Source organism: Trachypithecus francoisi, unplaced genomic scaffold (assembly GCF_009764315.1).
Source record: "Trachypithecus francoisi isolate TF-2019V2 unplaced genomic scaffold, Tfra_2.0 Lachesis_group1, whole genome shotgun sequence".
In the NCBI taxonomy this organism is placed as follows: domain Eukaryota; kingdom Metazoa; phylum Chordata; class Mammalia; order Primates; family Cercopithecidae; genus Trachypithecus; species Trachypithecus francoisi.
Genome location: NW_022681454.1, coordinates 169,752,885 through 169,775,907, shown reverse-complemented (window position 1 = coordinate 169,775,907; position 23,023 = coordinate 169,752,885). Strand labels below are relative to the sequence as shown.

At 35.3% G+C, this 23,023-nt stretch overlaps 1 protein-coding gene and 1 long non-coding RNA gene across 4 annotated transcripts in view; one reads left to right on the top strand and one right to left on the bottom strand.

Moving 5' to 3' along the window:
* The window catches only part of LOC117086153, a 28,996-nt gene extending 8,000 nt beyond the window's left edge, over positions 1 to 20,996 (top strand). Inside the window, exons 2-3 of the long non-coding RNA XR_004438219.1 lie at positions 7,390 to 7,416; positions 20,900 to 20,996. This is a non-coding gene — a long non-coding RNA (uncharacterized LOC117086153). The remainder of the gene's footprint in view (positions 1 to 7,389; positions 7,417 to 20,899) is intronic.
* The window catches only part of WDR17 (WD repeat domain 17), a 117,304-nt gene that overhangs the window by 7,143 nt on the left and 87,138 nt on the right, over positions 1 to 23,023 (bottom strand). For 2 of the 3 annotated variants that reach the window (XM_033215733.1, XM_033215735.1), the window contains exons 16-25: positions 22,812 to 22,937; positions 21,446 to 21,601; positions 17,253 to 17,317; positions 13,259 to 13,391; positions 12,327 to 12,418; positions 11,157 to 11,256; positions 9,247 to 9,386; positions 6,396 to 6,416; positions 3,741 to 3,852; positions 24 to 165 (exon numbers count right to left, since the gene is read on the bottom strand). In XM_033215733.1, the coding sequence (XP_033071624.1) occupies positions 24 to 165; positions 3,741 to 3,852; positions 6,396 to 6,416; positions 9,247 to 9,386; positions 11,157 to 11,256; positions 12,327 to 12,418; positions 13,259 to 13,391; positions 17,253 to 17,317; positions 21,446 to 21,601; positions 22,812 to 22,937 (1,087 nt within the window). The remainder of the gene's footprint in view (positions 1 to 23; positions 166 to 3,740; positions 3,853 to 6,395; positions 6,417 to 9,246; positions 9,387 to 11,156; positions 11,257 to 12,326; positions 12,419 to 13,258; positions 13,392 to 17,252; positions 17,318 to 21,445; positions 21,602 to 22,811; positions 22,938 to 23,023) is intronic. The other variant, XM_033215734.1, reaches the window with a different exon arrangement.

The following is a 23,023-nucleotide window of genomic DNA, read 5'->3' as shown; positions in this document are numbered from 1 at the left end:
TATACTACCAACTAATTACTTACCTTTAACAAAGCTAATACCAATAGGAAGGGCTTTTTCAGGTTCTTGACTTAACAAGTAATATTTTACAGTTTCAAATATATTGTCATCTGCATGGGCTGTCTCAGCTAACTGCATACATTCTTCCACCATGGGTAGCTTACACTAGAAAATAATTGATTTGAAAACAATGTTACTAAAATTCACAGGGATAAAGGCAATAGTGTAGGTACAAAATACTTTCAACTTTCCTAGTATGGTTTTCTTATTAAAGTTGTCTAAAATAGATGTAAATGAAATCATTTGAATTAAGAGAATATATTTATGGAAATACCTTTAAGATCTAAAAACAGTAAGGGGATATTAGCTAATGAGTTAGTAGTTTTCCATCACACAAATACCTAAAAAAGAAATAGAACTAAACTGTCCTGATTGTGATACTGAAATTAGTACCTACAAATGCAATTTAGCACCCAAATGATGAAATTAATTATGTTAGAAAAAATATATTGACCATTATCAAAAACTACATTAAATGCACCAAACATAAAGGGTGTGCATTATTACATATCCTCTACACTGTAATTTAACGTCACTTGGCTTTTGAAACAAAGCAACCTTATTTCAGCGACACAAAAAAATGTAGAAGCTCTAAAAGATTTTAGCTTTGACATTTTGAAATGCCATGAAATGGATATTTTTTCATCCATGAAATTTCATTACTATAAAATAAAAAGCCACATTCCCCATTTTAAAAAATTCATTTTCTGTTAAAACTGAGAGTCTGATCCTTTCTCAAGTAAGTTGGTCTGCTTCCTTATAATGTAGGTAAGCATTAAGTTACCTTTTATATCCAATTCTGATGTGTTTATAATAGATGAAGCTTAAATGTTCAAGTTTACTTCTAAACAATGTGGATAGTTTCATGGTTTGTTTCAATATATTTATTAATACATTCATTCAATCATTTCATATTTCTTGTTTAAAAATTAGGTAAAATGAACATTTTACATCTCAATCTCTCAAAAAAATTACAACCAACTGAATTAACGGGGCTCTCATATATTTAACATTTCATATTGTTTCGCCGTCCTTATTCATGAAATGCCAGTTATTTACTAAGCAACTACTATATGGTAGGTACTGTGCTTGGCTAGAGACGTAGGTTCTTCACCTTGATATATGCTCACGGCATAGAGGAAATAAAAAATCACTCCCATTTAAATTTCATTTTTAACTAGACTATAAGAAGAAGAGTAAGATGATCATCCTTATAATTTTTATCCTATCTATTTTAAAATTCTAAAAGTTATATAAGTAAACATCATATGTGAATATTTGGTTTTCAGTGTTACAGACAGTCCCCAACTTATGTTTTGACTTTATGGTAGTGCAAAAGCGACATGCAGTCAGTAGAAACTGTAACTTTGAGTACCCACACAACCATTCTGTTTTTCACTTTTTGTACAGTATTCATTAAATTACATGAGATATTATTATGAAATAGGCTTTGTGTTAGATGACTTTGTCCAACTGTAGCCTAATGTAAGTGTTCTGAGCACGTTTAAGGAAGGCTAGGTTAAGCTATGATGTTTGGTAAGTTAGGTTGTAAATATATTTTTGAGTTAGAATATTTTTGACTTATGATGGGTTTACCCACTGTAACCCCATGGTAAGTCGAGGAGCATCTGTACTTGTGAACTTGTTCAGAGTTATTAACACCTTTACACACACTCACTAGCCTTTCTAAAGAGATATTAATGAAGTATGACCAGAAAGTCTAATTATATCCTTTCAGAATGTGTGATGAAAAGACGAGGTGAATAATATTCTAGCCCCTATTGTTAAAAGCTGTCGCAGCTAACTGCATATATTCTTCTACTGTGTGCAGCTTATATAAGAAAATAATTGATTTGGCAGGGCCGGGTGATTCACGCCTGTAATCCCAACACTTTGGGAGGCTGACGTGGGTGGATCACCTGAGGTCAGGAGTTTGAGACCAGCCTGACCAACATGGTGAAACCCCATCTCTACTGAAAATACAAAATTAGCTGGGTGTGATGGTGCACGCCTGTAATCCCAGTTACTCAGGAGGCTAGGGCAGGATAATCGCTTGAACACAGGAGGCAGAGGTTGCGGTGATACGAGCTCGTGCCATTGCACTCCAGCCTGGGCAACAAGAGCGAAATTCCGTCTCAAAATAAATAAATAAAAAGAAAATAATTGATTTGACAACAATGTTAGTAAAATTTATAGGAATAAAAAAATAGTACACATACTAAATTTTTCCAGTATTACTAGTGTGGTTTTCTTATTAAAGTTGTCCTAAATGATATAAATGAAAGTATTTGAATTAAGAGCATATATTTATGAAAATATCTTTAAAATCTGAAAATAATAACTGAGGTCATTAGCTTAAGTCTTAAAGCTTAGACAAGTCATTTAGCCTCTCTGAGCCTTGATATTAACATCTGTACCTTCTGCCTCAGAGGATATCTGTTAGTGTACATTCAAACACTACCAGTCAATGTAGAATTTAAAAACTCCCACCTTCTTTCATATGCATTTTAATTTCAAAATAAATTAGTTTTTAGTTGTCATGCTAAAAAAGCAAAGCCCAGCTTTTTAAAAAACATAATTCACAGAGTACAAAGTGTATAAAGTAGTTAAAATATCCCATCATCTCACAACCCACTGGTAACTTTGGATATTTCTCCTTTCACAAGTATTTTCCCTGTCTCAACACAAACACATTCACATACACATATCTGCCCACACATTCTCATTCACACACACTGTTGGCCAATCTGTATTAATACAATACTCAGAAAATATCTGCTTAATGAATAGGGCTACTCACCCACTAGGGATAAAAAAATCACGGTTCAAATAATTGAAACAAAACTTTGTTGTTTTACAGGTTCAAGATGAGAAAATATTGTACTTTTATCATTTTCTTACAAGAAACTGTAGGTATCTTTTTAAATATGCTACAAACATAAATACATATGTATATTCACAGTTATTTTCAAACCAAAATCATATGGCATACGCATAGTTTTATGATCTGCTTTCTATTTAACTGTTTCATAGCCATATACCATGCCAATAAAAATAGAGCTTCATGATTTTTAATGGACTAATTGCACTGAAATATAGAAAAGTACTGTAAATTAATATAAATAATCTTCCTATTGAACATTTTGGTTGTTTTTATATATAATATTGATGCACAGATTTCTATGTTCTGCAGATGAGTATTTTTAAGGCACTTTAGAAAAATGCATGTAAATTTCATTATATTTCATTAATTCTTTTAAGGATTCTAAGTTGTCTATTTTCAAAAGTTATCCTACAACATACTCCAAGATGCAAAGTGTACAGTGGAAAACACTTGGGATTTGGAGTTAGACTTGCTGAAGTTGAAATTCTCACTCCACCACTAACTAATTTGGGTAAATTCCTTACCCTCTCCAAGTTTTCTTTGTATAATTATCCCCTGCTTTTCAAAGTTTTATGAGAACGAAGATACAAATATATGTAAAGATTTAGAATGCCAAGCACACAGCAGAAGTTCAGGAAATGTTATTTCTTATTGCTGCCATTTTTGTTGTATATATATGTATCCCAAAGGGACCATATATTTGTTTCTCTGCATGCATCTCTATTTGCTTGAACCTACAATTAATTAAATCATAGCACTGCATTCCAAACCAGAATATTTAACATCATCAGCATACCTTATCATGGAGGTCATTTATCTCTTCAGTACATCCTGGGTAGAAAGCACAGAGTTTTATTAAATGTAGTTCATTATCAGGAATCATCAGGAGAAGATCGGCTGCCAAATTCCTGTTAACATAACAAAAGGGGACACTTCATTGAGGAAAAGATTTAAAAATAACATTCATCACTATCTCAAAGAAAGGAAATTCAAATAATATATCGCTCTTGCTTTTCAATTTACACAAACATTATTAATTACCTAGTTAATTATGAAACTACTCTAAATGCAGATTACCCAAACCAAAGGTCATGAACAACAAACATATTTATAAATTCCTAAATATTAAAAACTAAACTTTACATACACGAGTCTTAACACACTTATAATTAATTTTATTATTACAGAATAATTCTCTAATCAGTTAAGTAGTTTTGACTATGTTCTTTGGAGTGAATTATAAAGCAAACATTGTGAAAGTTAACTCTCGTCAACTTTTATTATGCTTGTCAATATTGATAAATTGTATTAGCCAGCTCAGTGAAACCAGTAGAATACTGAGTTATTTTAAGTTCATAATTTTGGGTATCCCACATATTTCTTAAATGATAAGTGGAAATTAAAGATGGACATGTAGTTTTCTTATTTACATTTTTTTTTTTCTTTTGAGACACAGTCTCATTTCCTGTTTCCTAGGCTGGAGTGCAGTGGCACAATCTCAGCTCACTGTAACCTTTGCCTCCTGGGTTCAAGCAATTCTTGTGCCTCCGCCTCCTGAGTAGCTGGGATTACAGGCGTGCACCACCATGTCCGGGCAATTTTTGTATTTTTAGTAGAGATGGGGTTTCACCATGTTGACCAGGCTGATCTCAGACTCCTGGCTTCAAGTGATCCACCCACCTTGGCCTCCCCTCCCAAAGTGTTGGGATTACAGGCATGAGCCGCCGAGACTAGCTTATTTACTTTTTAAAGATTCAATCAGTGCAGTAAAGCAATAGAGGGTTTTAAAAATATAAAATGGTATGTACTTAGAAGATTTATATTAAAATATTTTCTGTAAAATCCTCTTCAGATCACTAGGTGAGGAATTAATGAATGCATGCATCATAACTGAGAAAACACCTAACTTTCAATAATTCAAGATATTGTTTTTAAGAAATTGATATAGAGCCACACAGAATAGGTGACCTTAGATTAGGTGATATTTCACATAAGAATTTATAAAGCTGCGTGCTGGGGTCTCTGAGAATAAAACCCCACTTAATATTCTTCGTGAAGACATCAGTAAAATCTACATTAGTCATTTAAGTAAACTGATTCCTTTTTAAAACTTAAGAGGTGCTTAATTAAGAATATAATGAAAGCCGGGCGCGGTGGCTCAAGCCTGTAATCCCAGCACTTTGGGAGGCCGAGGCGGGCGGATCACGAGGTCAGGAGATCGAGACCATCCTTGCTAACACGGTGAAACCCCGTCTCTACTAAAAAAATACAAAAAACTAGCCGGGCGAGGTGGCGGGCGCCTGTAGTCCCAGCTACTCGGGAGGCTGAGGCAGGAGAATGGCGTGAACCCGGGAGGCGGAGCTTGTAGTGAGCTGAGATCCGGCCACTGCACTCCAGCCTGGGCCACAGAGTGAGACTCCGTCTCCAAAAAAAAAAAAAAAAAAAAAGAATATAATGAATACAGAATAGGAATAGAGATAATTGGCAAGTTCTGGTATGAAATCCAAAATTTTACTAAAAATAAAAAATACACACATATCACAAACTATCAGGATAGTAATACTTTAAATTAGGCTTACTTTAATGTTTTTAGAATAAGAAAAATTTTAGTGAAGTTTTTTTACATAAAATATTTTGATAACTCATCATTTTACTAATAAACTTTCTAGATACTATCAAAAAAAATTGCTAAAAGATCACAATAATTTTTCATATTATTTTCCCCTAGCCATTTAAAAATTACACATAATATCTTTCCAAGCTGCCACATTTTCTATTACATTGGGCAGGTTCCATGTTAGAGTAGTTTAGCTGTTCTTGCTAAAATGTATGAATGATGTCATGTGTTTCCTCCTATCAAAATTTAATAGCAGTTTTAAATAATGTCCATGAAAATATAGAAATTATTTGTTTTTACTGTGTATAAAATAGCTGTGCTAAAATTCTATTCAAACTTCAATGAACTACAAAATTTGACTTTCTTAATGTAGAATTATATCTTCATACGGTGAAATTTTAGCAAGGTCAGCTAATTTCCCTCAATGTTTAATCAAATTCACCCTTTTTTGAGAATTCAGTACACAAATGGGGAAAAATGTACATATAAAAATGATTTAGACCAATTGAATGATCTAAAATATAAAATTTCACTATCAGAACAGGTATTTCATTCTGCTTAGCTGAGTTAGCTATTATTTGGTATTGCAGGAAGTCACATTTCATTTATTGTACAACTTTTAAGTATAAGATCATGAGTGATTATAGGAACTTTTCTCAGTACTTTATAGTCAGGTTTTACATGCTGTAAATTATACATGTGAATTGGCATACTATAAAACATTGTGAAAATAGTTGATAAATATTTCTTAATACAGAGATACCATTCAAATAATACAATAAAGGAGTGTATACATTTTAAATGAACATGTTCTTAAATAAAAGTAGATAATACCTGTATCCAACAGATGGAAAGCTAAAAGAAAATATTAAATATGAATACCATGATTATACGATGAGTATCAGGAAGAAACAGACTTTTACAGTAAATGTAAAACACATGAGGTGTTTATAGCTTAAAAATTATGCACATCTTTATAAATCACGTAGTTACGTTTTTTAAAATCTGTGCAGCTCTACTACTAGCCAGGAGGATCACAGATTTCTCCTGAAAATAAAGCTAATCAGCACCACATTTAAACTTTTTCCTAGTTTCTGTTACATATATCTATGGATATATTAAAAAGAATTGTTGAGGTGGGGGCGTTACAAGGAACAAGTTTGTTTTTTCTTAAAAGTAACTAAGACATATAGTTAATTGAAAAATGTTTAGTCGTAGTAACATACAATGTTACGAGTTTGAACTGCTCAGTATGAAGACGATGTAGATGAAGACCTTTAGGATGACCCACTTCCACTTAATGCATAGGAAATTGATTTCTCTTCCTTACGATTTTCTTAACAACATTTTCTATTCTCCAGTTTATTGTAAGAATACAGTATATAATACACAAAGGATACAAAATATGTGTTGTTAATGTTATCAGTAAGGTTTCCAGTCAACAGCAGGCTATTAGTAGCAAAGTTTTGAGGGAGTTGGAAATTACAGATGGATTTTGGACTGCTTGGGGGGTTGGCACCCCTAACTCTCATATTGTTCAAGGGTCACCTGTATACGTATTTCTCTTTTGCTGCCAATTTTTTTTTTCTTGAGACGAAGTTTCGCTCTTGTTGCCCAGGCTGGAGTGCAGTGGCGTGATCTTGGCTGACTGCACCCTCCATTGCCTGAGTTCAAGTGATTCTTCTGCCTCAGACTCCCAAGTAGATGGTATTACAGGCACCTGCCACCATGCCTGGCTAATTTTTTTTTTTTTTGTATTTTTTTGTATTTTTAGTAGAGATGAGGTTTCACCATGTTGGCTAGGTTGGTCTTGAACTCTTGACCTCAGGTGATCCACCCACCTTGGCCTCCCAAAGTGCTGGGATTACAGGTGTGAGCCACTGGGCTCGGCCCTTTTACTGCTTTTTACCTTCACTTTTAAAAAGCAAATCCCCTTTCATCTGATGATGACTTTTAGCATGAAATCAGCCATCTTCGTGAATAAATAATTTGAATTAACGCTTCATGCTTTGAGATGAGGGCACGTCCCTATGTAATTGACTATTACAGCTCTTGATAGAGGGATAACTAGATACTCTCCGAGGAGACTTACTCACCATTAAGTACACTGAAGTCTAAAACTGATGGTAGGGTACTACTACATTTTAGTGGGGGAAGGGAGCTCTTACGTTACTGTAAGATATATGTAAAAATCAAAACAACTTTGAAATTCCTGATTCACTATAAAACCTTCAGATTCAGACAAAAAAGAAGAATGTAAGTGTTGTTCTTTTTCCTGAGTTGGCTGCAGCTAAGAAAGTGGTACAGGCTGGATATCCCTCATCTGAAACGCTTGGGACCAAATGTGTTTCAGATTTCTGAATTTTTTGGATTTTAGAATATTTGTATATACATAATAAGATATCTAAAGGGTGGGGCCCAAGTCTATATACAAAATGTATTTATGTTTCATATCTACCTTATACACACAGCGTGAAGGTAATTTTATACAATATTTTTAACAATTTGTGCATTAAACAATATTTGCATTAAACAAATATTTTTAACAATTTGTGCATTAAACAAATTCCACTTACATGTGGAATTTTCCACTTGTGGTTGTCATGTCAATACCTGAAAGGTTTCGGATTTTGGAGCATTTTGGAGTTTGGATTTTTGGATTAGGGATGCTCACCCTGAGTAGTCTGATATCTATTAATGCAAACTTCAGAGCTGATTTATGTAGCTTTGAATCTTGGCTCTATCACTTACTGCGACCTCAGGAAAATCAAAACCTACCACATAGAACCTAGTGAATTTTTACATATAAAGTACTTAAAATTGTGCTTGGCACAGAGTAAGCAGTATAGAAGTGTTAGTTAGCATTCATTATTATCATTACCACCTGGAATGTTCAGTAGTTATCGTCATCTGTATAGCTCCACCTCAAGGGTGCTGTGTGTGTGCATGGGATTTGTAATGGGGAAAAGGTCACAGTCCTGATAAATTCATTTAGAAACTTCCTGAGGTCCTCAGTATCTGAGGGAAAGAAAAGATAAAAATCTAAAATAATCTTTATTCCATAAACATCTACTGAATGACGGAATCACATATTTCCTAATAGAGCCTCTGTAACAATGGATTGTTTGACTTAAGGCCAGGGCTCCGCAGATACGAGCTGGAATTGCTCTGCCCTGGATTTCCGGGCTACCCCAGGTCATTCCCAGGGTCTCTTTCTCCAGGTATTGCCAGAGTCTGGGGGAGGTGTCCTGTTTCAAGTGTCCAGCAAAACCATTTTTCTTGCTGTTTTATATTAGAAAAGTGACTTTATTGTCCAACTTTAAAATAGGACACAAGATCTGACAAGAAAAAGTATAGATATGCAGAATATTAAGACGTGGGAATATGTGTTCTGATCATCTTAAGAAGAGCACCTTTGTTGTCTCATGATGCTTTAAGTGCTTGAAACATTATGGAATTACAACTGGGCTACTTGAGAATGGATCATGGCAGATTTCATTATACAACCATGGTAGTTCTCATCATGATGACATTGTTATATCATTATTTCCTTCCATAATCTTATCCTTTATAAACAAGGTGATCCTATATCCTCCCAATGCGTATCTTATCAAACGGAATTTATAATGTTTTAAAAATGTATTCCATCACTATGAAATTATTCTTTGAATTTCAAAATTCTTACCATATTGAAATCATCATGCACTTTCTCGCCAGTAATTCTAGGGCATAGTGGGTTGCTGGTGCTGCAGACTCTCCAAGTACTGTGCCCACACAGACTGCCAGCTCCAGTTCATTTCCGCGAATCAGGTATGCCATAGCAAGCTTGCTCAATAAGAAAATAATGTCTTCAGTTGCATAGATGCTGGGTAGGTTCATCACTCCCCTCCAAGCTCATAAAGCAGATAAAGCAGTATTAACCTATAAATCAATTGTTCTTAGAAAATAGTGACTGTAATAGCCCTATAAAGTAGTTATGTAAGAGTAATTGCAATTTTCAGATGGAAAAGTTATTAATGAGACATACAGAAAATGTTTAACAGGTCAGAATTAAGGAGTTTACAATCTTTAGTTCTATTTTTGTACTTAATTAATAACGCTCTACGATATTCTCAATATGTCCTTCAATCTCCATATCAGAAAAAAATGTAAATTTTTTTTTCTTTTTTATTATACTTTAAGTTCTAGGGTACATGTGCACAACGTGCAGGTTTGTTACATATGTATACTTGTGCCATGTTGGTGTGCTGCACCCATCAACTCGTCAGCACCCATCAATTCGTCATTTACATCAGGTATAACTCTCAATGCCATCCCTCCCCCGTCCCCCCTCCCCATAATAGGCCCCAGTGTGTGATGTTCCCCTTCCCGAGTCCAAGTGATCTCATTGTTCAATTCCCAACTATAAGTGAAAACATGCAGTGTTTGGTTTTCTGTTCTTGCCATAGTTTGCTGAGAATGACGGTTTCCAGCTGCATCCATGTCCCTACAAAGGACACGAACTCATCCTTTTTTATGGCTGCATAGTATTCTATGGTGTATATGTGCCACATTTTCTTGATTCAGTCTGTCACTGATGGACATTTGGGTTGATTCCAAATCTTTGCTATTGTGAATAGTGCCGCAATAAACATACATGTGCATGTGTCTTTATAGCAGCATGATTTATAATCCTTTGGGTATATACCCAGTAATGGGATGGCTGGGTCATATGGTATTTCTCGTTCTAGATCCTTGAGAAATCGCCATACTGTTTTCCATAATGGTTGAACCAGTTTACAATCCCACCAACAGTGTAAAAGTGTTCCTATTTCTCCACATCCTCTCCAGCACCTGTTGTTTCCTGACTTTTTAATGATTGCCATTCTAACTGGTGTGAGATGGTATCTCATTGTGGTTTTGATTTGCATTTCTCTAATGGCCAGTGATGACGGGCAAAAAATGTAAATTTGTAGGAGCTTCTTCAAGATTTTACAGTTATCTATCACTTCCTAAAGTCAATATATCTAAGGATAAATGCACAATAGAATCTATATCTTTAATTAACATTTGCTTATTAAATTAGAGTCAAGTGGAAGGTACTTTAAACCTATAACTTGTGAATAATACACTGGAAAAGAGGTGCTTTCATTTGTATTTTTTCTTATAATCCTAACAACTATATGTGAAATAGGTAAGGTAGGTATTCATATGTTCATTTTAGAATTGAAGACATTTGAGATTCTGAGAGTTAAATGACGTGCCCAAAGTCAGTATGTGAGAGGAAAGACTCAGATATTTTGGGTCCACGTCCAGTGATTCTTCCCATTACTACACTGGCGCTTCTCATATATGTTGAAATGTTTAAAACAAGGTTGTTACAAATAGGTATCTTGTGGTAGAAATAAAAGAAAACAAAAGTTCATAGTCTATGTGCACTTAAAACAAGAACTCATAGTTTATGTGTGCTAACTAGGAATGTAATTACTTAACTACTTAATTGGAAGGCATGCAAAACCAGATCTCACACAGAAAGTCACCATATCTTTTCCTCTCAAACACCATGGCATATCTAAAAAACTTTTCATTCGCATAAATCAGTTTTAAATGTCATACCTCAATATTATCTACGGCAAGATGGCAACATGCGGCTAGTACTGCTCGACCATCCTGAAAATACCATTCTGCCAGTTCTTTACTGACTTTGTGCAGGAGTCTAGAAAGAAAAAATGTGTGTATTCTGCATAAACACAAGTATTCCATTATAAAAGCAAACCAATACTTTTTAAAAGGTATGATAAAAAGACCAAATAAAATTTAATTTGACATGCTTGCTTTAAAGACTTGTTTTTGGAAAAAAATAAATCAGGAAAGTGGTCTTTACAAGTATATGGTCTGATAAGCCTCTCCCTCCCTCTATCCCCACAAATGTCAGAAGAGAAGCCTGATTTTAAAAGCTTACCATCCCGCATTGGACAATTTATGACTCAGCCACAGGGAAAGTTAAGTGTAGAAGAATTACAGGTTGAACTGAAATTTTTCAAAATTTAGGTGGTATCCAAAATACAGCTAGCATGTGTTAGCTTTCTAAAATGTCAAGTTTAGAAATGGCAGAGAATGGCACTAAAGATACAGGCAAGAATACATTATTCTCGACACATTATTTGCTTAACATTTCATGATCCTCTTCTACTCGATGAGTGTCTTAAAAGTTTAAATATCCTATTTTCTAGGGTAATAATAGGAGCACATAGAAAGGATGGGGGAAGGCAGACTACTGGATTAAAAAAAGGTTAGAGGACTGAAAAATTCTAATTTCCATTTCTTTTTAAAAATAACTATCAGGATTTCTTCTTTAAAAGATGACCAAATGTTATTCTAGACACCAATATTGGGGTCATGGGATTATAAACTACATTCCTGTGAACTTATACACACTAACTTTAGAATAAAACATTAATAAGCAGTCTACCTTATTTATCATTGGTCCTCTCCAATAGGTTTGATTAGTTTGTAAGTGTTTAGGTGCCTTACTTGCCATCTCTCTAGTAAAATGCATTTTGCTTTTCTGAAAGCTATATAAAATGTGTATAAACGGAGTCTCCATGCCTGAAATTTCTCTATTCATCTAGGAGTAGATGCTGTAATGGAACTGGATCATGGTGAGAAAGGTTGAGGCAGTCAAGTCCTCAGTATACAAGGAAGGATGAATTATAGAGGCTTTAAAAATTCCTAAAGGGAAGACAACCATAAAACATATGGACCCAGAGCAAATAAATCACTCACTCATTAAAGTCTTCCTTGTAGATATCATCAGAATATGAAGCTCCTTTAGGCATAGAAACATGTAAGGGCTGCATATTTCCTTCACAAGCAGCCTAGGATTTAATTAAATATTCAATTATTCTTTAGCTAATTGTTGATAATTGACACATTTCAGAATATTATTCTGAGCAAAGTATACTTAATGTTTGAAATTTATACTATAATTTGGAGATAATCTTAGAATTTGAGGAGAAGTGAGATGTTAATTGTGCGTAGCAAAAAAAGCTTCAAGTGAATTATTACTAAAAATAAGTTGTTCAAATGCATGGTATATAACATTCAGCAGCATGTGAAAAGTTTAGAGTTCAGAGATGCTTATATGTTTAAAGATCTAAAATAAGTTCGGCTGTGTGTGGTGGCTCATGCCTCTAATCCCAGCACTTTGGATGGCTGAGGCGGGAGGATCACCTGAGGTCAGGAGTTTGAGACCAGCCTGGCCAACATGATGAAACCTCATCTCCACTAAAAATACAAATGTTAGCTGGGCATGGTGGTGGGTGCCTGTAATCCCAGCTAGGGCTGAGGCAGGAGAAGTCACTTAAACCCGGGAGGTGGAGGCTGTGGTGAGCTGAGATCGTGCCATTGCACTCCAGCCTGGGTGACAGAGCAAGACTCCATCTCAAAATAAATAAATATATAAATAATAAAATAAAATAAAATAAAATAAAATAAAATAAAATAAAATAAAACAAAACAAAATAAAATAAGTTCACTGTGTTCAGAACAAAAATAGTATGCTCTCAAATGATGAGAAAGAAGGCCAGGAAGGAGGGCAGAAACCAAACCCTTTATGACTCTGTCAATTAGGTAAGGGTGAGCTAGTCAACACAGTCTTCTCCCTTCTACATCCTCACCCATCCATGTGTGTGACTTGTGTAATTACATGGTTTTACCTGTGCAACAAGCAGAGCTTCTTTAAGCCGACCTCTTGACATGAAAAAATGGACCAGCTTTTTCACATCACCAATGGCTATGCAGTATGGAATGACATCATCCTTATCTTCCTGGATTAATTGGTCAGCTCTCCTAATAAAATAAGGACAATTTTTTTTTAACAATATATTTTTTGAAGGTTTTTAGGTGAATTGAGATTTTCTGAAAGTATGGCTAAAATTTGTAGCAGATTTCATAAAGCCCTTTGGCATATCACTTCTAAAAAAGACATTTTATAATCAAATTACATGTGGAAGACAGATAAAAGTTGCATGAAATAATAAATACTATAAGAACTTGTTTGCCCTTAGAACATGACATAAAATAATATATACTATAGGAACTTGTTTGCCCTTAGAACATGACATAAAATCATAAATACTATAGGAACTTGTTTGTCCTTAGAACGTGACATAAAATATGCCTGAACATTTTAGATCTTAAAATCAATGTAGTTTATCTATTAAAATGGGCAATTAGTCTATTCAAAAATATTTTTATACAAGGTATGTGTGATAGGATATCAGGTGGATTAAGCAAACATTTGGGTATCTACATAGTTAAAGACAGATAATTTTAATTGTTTGAGGAAGCGTTAACAATGAATAGAGAACCTTGAAGCTCAAGTAGCTTAAAAATCACTAAGGAGAATATAGAAACATAAATATTAACAATAACATGTAGAATGTTTAAGTGCCCTAGTGAAGAAGATTAAAGAAAAATATTCTAGACATGTGAAGGGAGAAAGGGAATGGTAATCTTATCGAGACTGTGAAGGGTGTACATGTGTCTGTTTCTATATATCTGTCTCTTCTCTCTGCACCCATCTCTCTCAATCTCTCTTCCACTCTGTGTGTGTGTGTGTATATCTTCCCATCTAAGTCTCAAGTATTTTCTCAATGACTAACCCCCTAGTTAATTCTACCCTCAATGTTTAACCTCAGTTTTGTTTAAAAATTACCTGGTCTATTTAATTTATGCTACCATTTGCATTAAACCAGAATTCAATTTTTAATCTTTGGGTAGGGGTAGCAGATATTTTTCATGCTGAAAATGGAAAATATTTTTCATGATATTTGCCAGCTCACTGTTAACAGTCTCCAATTTCATAGGCTCATCGAAGTATTCCTCAACGGCTATGTTTTTACCATGTGACTTTGATTTTCTTCTTATAGCTGTTTAGAAACAAGCTGGTTACAAATAATGATCTACTTCCCTGGGCATTTGAAACTATGCTTGAGAGACTGCCAATCTGGATGAATGGCTGGATCTATAAAGTATAAATGCAGGAGTTGTGGAGAGACTACTTTCTGGCAGCTACATGGGCTAAGGGGCAGAGAAAATCAGGAGTTGGCTTTCAAAGATAAATGAAACAGAATTGGAAGAGTTTTGTATATTCTCATTTGCCTCCTCCTTTTCCTTCCCCACTAAATCTATTCTAATCTTGCTTCAGTCTCCTTCTGGCTACCAAAACAGCTCTTATTAAGATCAACAATAACCTCCATGTTATCCAGATTTCTTATTTGGGCTACGAAATCAAGACTGCCTATTGAACAATACCACAAAATCACAAGGAACTTCAAGCTCAACATGTCCAAAGAGAACTCATGATTTTTTTGTGTCATTTGATTCAAATCCTCTCCTAATGGTTTTGCTTTTGTTGTTGTTTTAGTTGTTTGTTTTTAAATCCCAGTGATTAGCAACAGCTTCTATCCAGTTTTTCAAACCTAAAACCTAAAAATTTTTGTGATACCTTCCTCATCTCTATTACCAAATCCAGTTAATTTTAACTCCTAGATATATCAAATTCGTCTACTTCTCTCAGTCCCCGCATCACTACATACGGCATCCACGCTACTGCTGTCTCCTGACTCGGCTATTCTAAGTGCCTTCTAACTGGCCTCCTCATATCGCTATTGACCTTCTCTAATCTGTTCTTGATATTTCAGCTTGTGCGGACATTCTAAATGAAGAACTGGTCACATCAATTTCTACCCTACTTAAAATTAAAACCCTTTAATGTCTTGTGTTCCTCTTAGGATAAGGAAAAAATAAAAAAGCTTACTACATTTACAAGGCCCTAAAACCTCCAGCTTGTGCCTACTCTCCCTTGGCGTCACTTCCCCCTGGCTCTTGCATTCCAGCTACAGCGGCCTCCTTTCACAGAGTTCCTGTACTCTGCTCCCTAAGCCTAGGATGCTCCCTCTGGCCTCTTCACTTGGTTATCTCCTATGTATTCTTTATAGCTCAGTTCATATGCACCAATCTTGGTCAGATTTCCTTTGTTCCAATTTATCTGAGGATACACCACATTTTAAATTCATAGATACCTAGCACAGAAAGCAATGTAGTAGCATATTAATATGACATATTAATATAACATCTTAATTTAATAAAATATGTCAATAATCACAAAGAATACAAACTACGTTTACTTTTATTCTGCAATATTAACACTGAGTGACTCCACCTTGGTCTTAAATGAAATTCCATTAAGTTTTTGCTGAGATTGAAATAATGTTTTGTGAAATAAATATCCTCTGCTAACTTGACTTTAAGGATTTGGTGAGAGCAGTAACATTCACAATTGTGCTGTGAGGGTACAGGGACTTAGAGCACTGGGGATTCTTAAAGCTCAGGAGAGGGAGCCTAAAATCTGAGGGCTACAATCAGCCTGTTACTTCACTTTCTGTTGGGAGAGCTGGTGTTAGGGAACAGTCTACTTTCCCATGGCAAATGTGTTAATCCTTCTGAATTTTATGTTTACCCTTTGATTGATTTTTACTTGTGTCTGTAAGAAGCAGTTGATTTTTTGCCACTAAACCATGTTCCATAAAAGAAAAATCCAAATTTCTGTTTTTAATGTCAGAAGCAAGGTAACTGCATAATAATATATAGTACTCTGTAAGCTTAGCACAGTGATTGGCATAGAGTAGGCATTAAATAAGTATTTGTTAAATGAACGAATAGCATAGAAGAGAGTAGAATAAAATAGAGCAGAGAATAATCATATGTTGTAGGTTTAAACGTCCCTCTAACAATGTGTTGAAGTCCTAATCCATAATACTTGTGAATGTAACCATTTATGGAAACAGGGTCTTAGCCGATGTAATTAAAGTAATACGGGTCATACTGGATTAGGGTAGGGCCTCAATCCAGTAAGACTCATGACTTATAAGAAGAGGAAATTTGGGCACAGAGACACACAGGGAATAATGCCATGTGAAGATAAGGGAGAGACTGGAGTGACGCATCAAAAAGCCACAAGATGCCAAGGACTGCAGGCGACCACACACCAAGGGAGAAGCATGGGACTAATTCTTTCTCAGAGCCTCCAGTAGAAACCAACTTTGCTGACAACTTGATTTAGACTTCTGGCCTCCAGAACTGTGAGAAAATAAATTTCTATTGTTTTAGGCCACCTATTTTATGGTAATTTTTTTTTTTTTTTTACGGCAACCCCAGGAAACTAACACTTGAGAGCAAATCTTGTCGGTTTACTACATTCTAAAACAAGAATGCTTAGTTAAGCTTCCTCAGTGCTCAGACCCTTCATCATCAGTGCCTCATATCCATGGGGAAGAAATGGCAGGAATTAGTGCCTACAGAGAAGATTTTTAGGATAATTCATAGAATAGTATTTTATGAACCTATGCTAACCTTCAGGAAATCTTGCCACTTGTATTTCAATACCAGCTTATTAATCAGTGAGTATGTTTGCTGATTTGTCCTTCTCTCCATTGACATGGGGAAATTTGCCTTCTGCTATCTTCATCAGAGGCCAAGTCAAATCCAAGAACACCAAAATTATTTGTAACTGATTCATTTCATTTACTGTATCAGCAGATACAAAATTTAGTTATTATTTAAGACAACATAAGAATAAGAAATCTCAAGAGCTACTGCCATATTTACATATTGTTTCTATTTTAACATGGACTCTCTCTGCCTTACCTCTGCATTAACTTCTTCCAGTATTTCACAGAGACCCCTGGTGCAATTGACAGGGCTTTGTCCCACTAGAATAGAAGGCAAAAAGAGCAGGAGCATATTAATTTCGGTTGCTCTATATAATTCTTAAGACACTTAAAAAAGATTCCTGTTTATAATATAGAAATTTTAGAGTTCTTGAGTCCTGATTTGGTACCTTCTGTCTTCTTTTTGTTCTGTAATCTTAAAAAAATTCTTTAAAGAGCACTAATTTTACCCCTCTTAATAATATAAAAGAAGCTGGGCATGGTGCCTGATGCCTGTAAAGCCAGTGCTTTGGGAGGCTGAGGTGGGAGGACTGTTTGAGTCTAGGAGTTTGAGGCCAGCCTGGGCAACACAGCAAGTCCCTCATCTCTACCAAAACAATTTTTTTTTTTTTAAAATTAGCCAGATGTGGTGGTGCACACTTGAAGTTCTAGCTACTTAGGAGGCTGAGAGGAGAGGATTGCTTGAGCCCAGGGGTTCGAGGCTGCAGTGAGTCGTGATCACATCACTGCACTCCAGTCTGGGTAACAGAGCGAGACTTCATCTCAAAAAACCCAAAACAAAACAAAAGAAAAAAACAAAGTAAAAAAGACTGTATTGACATGGTTAAATTCCAAGGATCCCTCAGCGACTTAGGGAAGGACTAAATGGCTGGTGTCATCACTTACAAAAGTGTCTTTAACTTGATGGAGCTTGAAGAAGTTGAGAAAAATATGTATTTTTTATTGTTATCTTTTAATTCCATTTTTCACAAATTTTTAAAACATTAAAATATTTTAAAATAAAATATGTAAAATTATATTATTTAGGGAAAATCCAGTCCTAAACCCAGAGAGCAAGAAAGAGAAAAATGGAAGGAGAGACTGAGGGAGAGAAAGGAAGAGGAGAAAAGAAATAGTAACTAAAATATGTACTTTGAAAAATATATTGATTCATCTTCTAAAACAACTCCAGAGTAATTTGTTCTATGGTGTTCAAAATATTAACATTTTTATTTCACTGCTACTTACATGAACAAATATACCATCTATGTCTCTTTTATCCTTTCCTACTCATTTTCACAAATTTTATTTATTGTCATTTCTTCATTTAACTGATAATACTTATCTTCATATTTAAAAATTGGACTTCTATTGAAGAAGCTCATTGTTTAATAAAGGCTGATTGTTACTGTTATATGAAAATACAGATTTCACTGAATTCCAGTCTAGAGTGGAACTGAGAAGAACATTTTCTGAAATATCACTACATGAATCAAAATTCATTCTAATTAAGGCTCTTCAAAACACTAGGGTTCTACTGCAATTATCACTAGAAAATTGGTAATTAACCAGAAAAGAGTATGTTAAATTTTAAACAGGCAATTTTTAATACTACATATTTAAATTCATGTTACCTAAAAGATATCTTACAATATGTTTTCAGGGGAAATCTGTCTCTAATGGAAGAAAGAAGTTGGAATGTAGATTAAATTAACTTTGGATTCACCAAACTCTTTCAATAGAAACTTGTCTAATAAATAAAAAAATTAAAAGTTTACCTAATCCCACAGTATTAAGCTTAAACAAATAAAAAACATTCCTAAGGAAGTGATTACGAATGATTCTAAGGTCACCCATATTTCTTTTCTTTTCTTTTGTTTTTCTTTTGAGACAGAGTTTCACTCTTGTCACCCAGGCTGGAGTGCAATGGCATGATCTTGGCTCACTGCAACCTCTGCCTGCTGGATTCAAGTGATTCTCCTGCCTCAGGCTCCCAAGTAGCTGGGACTACAGGCATCCGCTACCACGCCCAACTAATTTTTGTATTTTTGGTAGAGACAGGGTTACACCATGTTTGTCAGGGCTGTTCTCGAACTCTTGACCTCAGGTGATCCACCTGACTCAGCCTCCCAAAGTGCTGGAATTACAGGCGTGAGCCACCGCGCCCAGCTTAGGACACCCATATTTCTAACAACTTGCACAGTTTTATGGATCATTTTAAGTACACTGATGAACCTGCACAACAATAAAATTATTAAGCTTTACAAACAGATACCTGATTGAAATAGGCTTTGAGTTAAAGGCAGTTTCAATTATATTTAATCAAATATAAAACTCAGAAAGATAAAGAATTACACTGTTCTATCAAAATTTATTAATTCCTTTTCTCCTTGACTTTTGACAGATCTTCTCTGCAATAATGGTGCTTTAAAAAAGCAACTTTTAGTTAAATATTTACTACTTTACAAGGAAAATTTTTACATTGCTCCTAAATTAAAATACTTTTAAATTTATAATGCCTTTTCAATAACATTTTAAAATGGCACATTATTTGGGGTCAAGCAGTAATTCATTGTTTTCTTGAAGTATGTGGAAAGTAAAAAGGTGAGCTAAATTTAGTTTTGATTTATTTTAATGTAACCATATTGCTTAGTTTTACTTTATATTATTTATAAATATTCTTAATATCATGCTTTGTAGCTACACAACTAACTAACTTAAACATTTTAAAAGATGATAAGCTATGAGATAAGTCCATGTCATTCTAACCATTAAGTTTTGGTGAGGCAGGGAAAGGAAGAATTTTCACTGAACTAAAATGCATATACAGAAAAGGGAAAGGTCCAATAAGTTTACACAAACTGAATGTGCCCATGTAATCAACACCCAGGATCAAGAAACAGAAGCCCCATTCTCCCCTGTATTCCACTGTAGTCACTACCCATCTACCAAAGGGTAGCAAAAGCATCAATTCATCCTAACCTTTTTGTAAAAATCAGTTTTGTTGATTTAGTCCTCCATTAAACAATCATCATCCTTTATCAGATGATATTCAGCAGAAACCCTTCTCTGGCCAGTGTGGGATTTAGTTATGACAAGTAGTATTAGCAAGGGGATTCTATTGTGAACAAATTAGCCAACATAGTTTTTTGTTTGTATGTTTGTTTGTAAGAAGTTAAGATTCCAGCTTAGGGTGGTAGTTCTCAAACTTCAGAACTCAAGAGAATAACATGGAGAGCGTATGAAAACGTAAGATGGCTGGGCTCCAACCCGACCGTGTCCGATTCTGTAGGTCTGAGGTGAGACATGCATTGGGATCCCCAGAGATGCTAATGCTGCTGTCCTGGAACACTTTGATAACTACTCTCCTAATGTCTACACTTAATATCAGATCGATAGAGAATCAATCGGATCTGTAAAAAAGTAAGCTTCCTTTTTTTTTTTTTTTTCTGAGACGGAGTCTTGCTCTGTCTCCAGGCTGGAGTGCAATAGTGTGATCTCGGCTCACTGCAACCTCCGCCTCCCAGGTTCAAGCAATTCTCCCGCCTCAGCTTCCTGAGTAGCTGGGATTACAGGCACATGCCACCATGCTGGGTTAATTTTTGTAGTTTTAGTAGAGGTGGGGTTTCTCCATGTTGGCTAGGCTGATCTCGAGCTCCTGTCCTTAAGCGATCCTTCTGCCTTGGCCTCCCAAAGTGGTAGGGTTACAGGGGTGAAGGGGTGAGACAGCGCACAGGGTATATACATTTATTTTCCTTTTTTTGAGATGGAGTCACCAAGGCTGGAGTGCTGTGGCACGATCTTGGCTTCCTGCAACCTCTGCCTCCTGGGTTCAGGCGATTCCCCCTGCCTTAGCCTCCCAAGTAGTTGTGACTAGAGGTGTGCGCCACACGCCCAGCCAGTTTTTTTTTTTTTTTTTTGTATTTTAGCAGAGACGGGGTGTCACCATGTTGGCCAGGATGGTCTCAATCTCCTGACCTTGTGGTCCACCCAACTTGGCCTCCCAAAGTGTTGGGATTACAGGTGTGAGCCACTGCACCCAACCTTTTTTTTTTTTTTTTTTTTTTTTGAGACAGGGTCTCTTTCTGTAGTCCAGGCTGGAGTGCAGTGGTATGATCATAGCTCACTGCAACCTCTGCCTCCTGGGCTCAACCGATCCTCTCATCTTAGCTTCCCAAGGCTGAGATTACAAGTGTGCACCACCATGCCTGTCTAATTTTTTGTGTTTTTTGTAGAGGTGGGGTTTTACCATGTTGCCCAGGCTAGTATCGAACTCCTGGGCTCAAGAGATCCACCCATCTTGGCCTCCAAAGTGCTGAGCTTTTTATTTTTAATACTTAAAATTGAGTATATTCTTAATATTTAGACTACTATGTTAAACTCATTAGTTTCACTTTCATAGCACATTACCTCTCCAAGTTCAACCATAAGTTCACAGTATCTCTGAATTTGTCCTAATCTCAAGTGGATTTCAGCAGCTTCCTTCAGTCTTTCTTCTTTAGTAGGTACACCAATACCACCACCAAATTTAGACATCTTGACTGTTGTTAGTTCTTGAGCTTCAGACTGGTTTAAAAAAGAAAATAGAATTTAAAAAACTGTCATATTTTCTTTTGTATGTGTCACAATAATTTATTGCATATTTCAAAATAACTAAAAAAGAGGAAGTGAAATGTTCCTAACACACAAAATAAGATAAATACTTAAGGTGCTGGATACCTCAGTTACCCTGATTTGATCAATACTCATTGTATGCTTGTATGAAAATATCACATATACCCCATAAACTATTATGCATCCATAATAATTAAAAATTGTAAAAATTGTTTTACAAGAGTTCATGATAACAATGAGCATATAAACATTACATGAATACATACTTCAAAAGCATATAGCTCTGGAAAGTCAGTATGTTAAAAATATTTTTCTCTATAAAATATGATACCTTTCTAAACATAATATTTTGGGGTGTGTGTGGGGGTGGGACAAAGGAGGGGAGAGACTGAATCCCATTGTCCTTAACCCTGTCCAGGTGTTGTAGTTATACAGAACAGATAAAAGGTAATGATACAGTAATATACAACAATACAGAGAGGCCTCTAGTAAAAATAAACAGTTACTGGCTTACTTTAATTGGCTCCTCTCCTGTCAGATTTTGCAGTTACAGTCATTAGGTGTTTACTTTGCGATTAAAGAAAGTACTCCCTCATTATGGAAAAAACTGCTCTTTATGAGCATTAGATCACATCTCTGGCACAACTGTCTCCATGCTTTAACAGTTAACTATAGATATTCCAGAAAAATATACAAGCAATTTTTTCTTTCTGGTCCCAGGATGGGTTCTGTGGTTAGTACTGTAGATTGCCCCAGGGATGAGGTAACTACTAGTTTTTACTAAAATTCACTAAGAGCTATAATATGATGATTTTTTATAAAACATATTCCAGAATAGCCTATTAGGCCCTCTGAGACTACAATTAGAATAGCCCATATGTCACAATCATCTGCTAATAGGGGAAAGATAAAGCATTTCAAGGAGTTCCAAGTGACTTTGAAGGAATTTCATGAGACTCAACCGATGATAACCACGATTGACTTAATCTGTTCCCAAGCAATTCACTTTCATGATTCATTTTACCCAAGACGGATCTCCTCAGTGTTCATTTACTTAAATCTACCAATCTAATCATATGTATTTTTCAAATCATTTTTATATTTTAATAGTGAAAAGGCAAAAAATTTGCTTGAGTATATCATATTTGCATACTTTACTCACTGTTCTAAATTTAATCAGATGTTTCAAGTGCATTATTCCTTTGCAGTAGTTCTGAGGAAGTAAGCTATCATCCTGTCCTTTTATCACAGCAACCAAGTTCCATAAATTGTCACTGCCACCTGGAGGCTACAGAGTTGATAAAAAATAAATATGTAATAGTGAATTAAAAACCTCATAGTATTTTGCATCTTCAAAAATATTATAATGCAGGC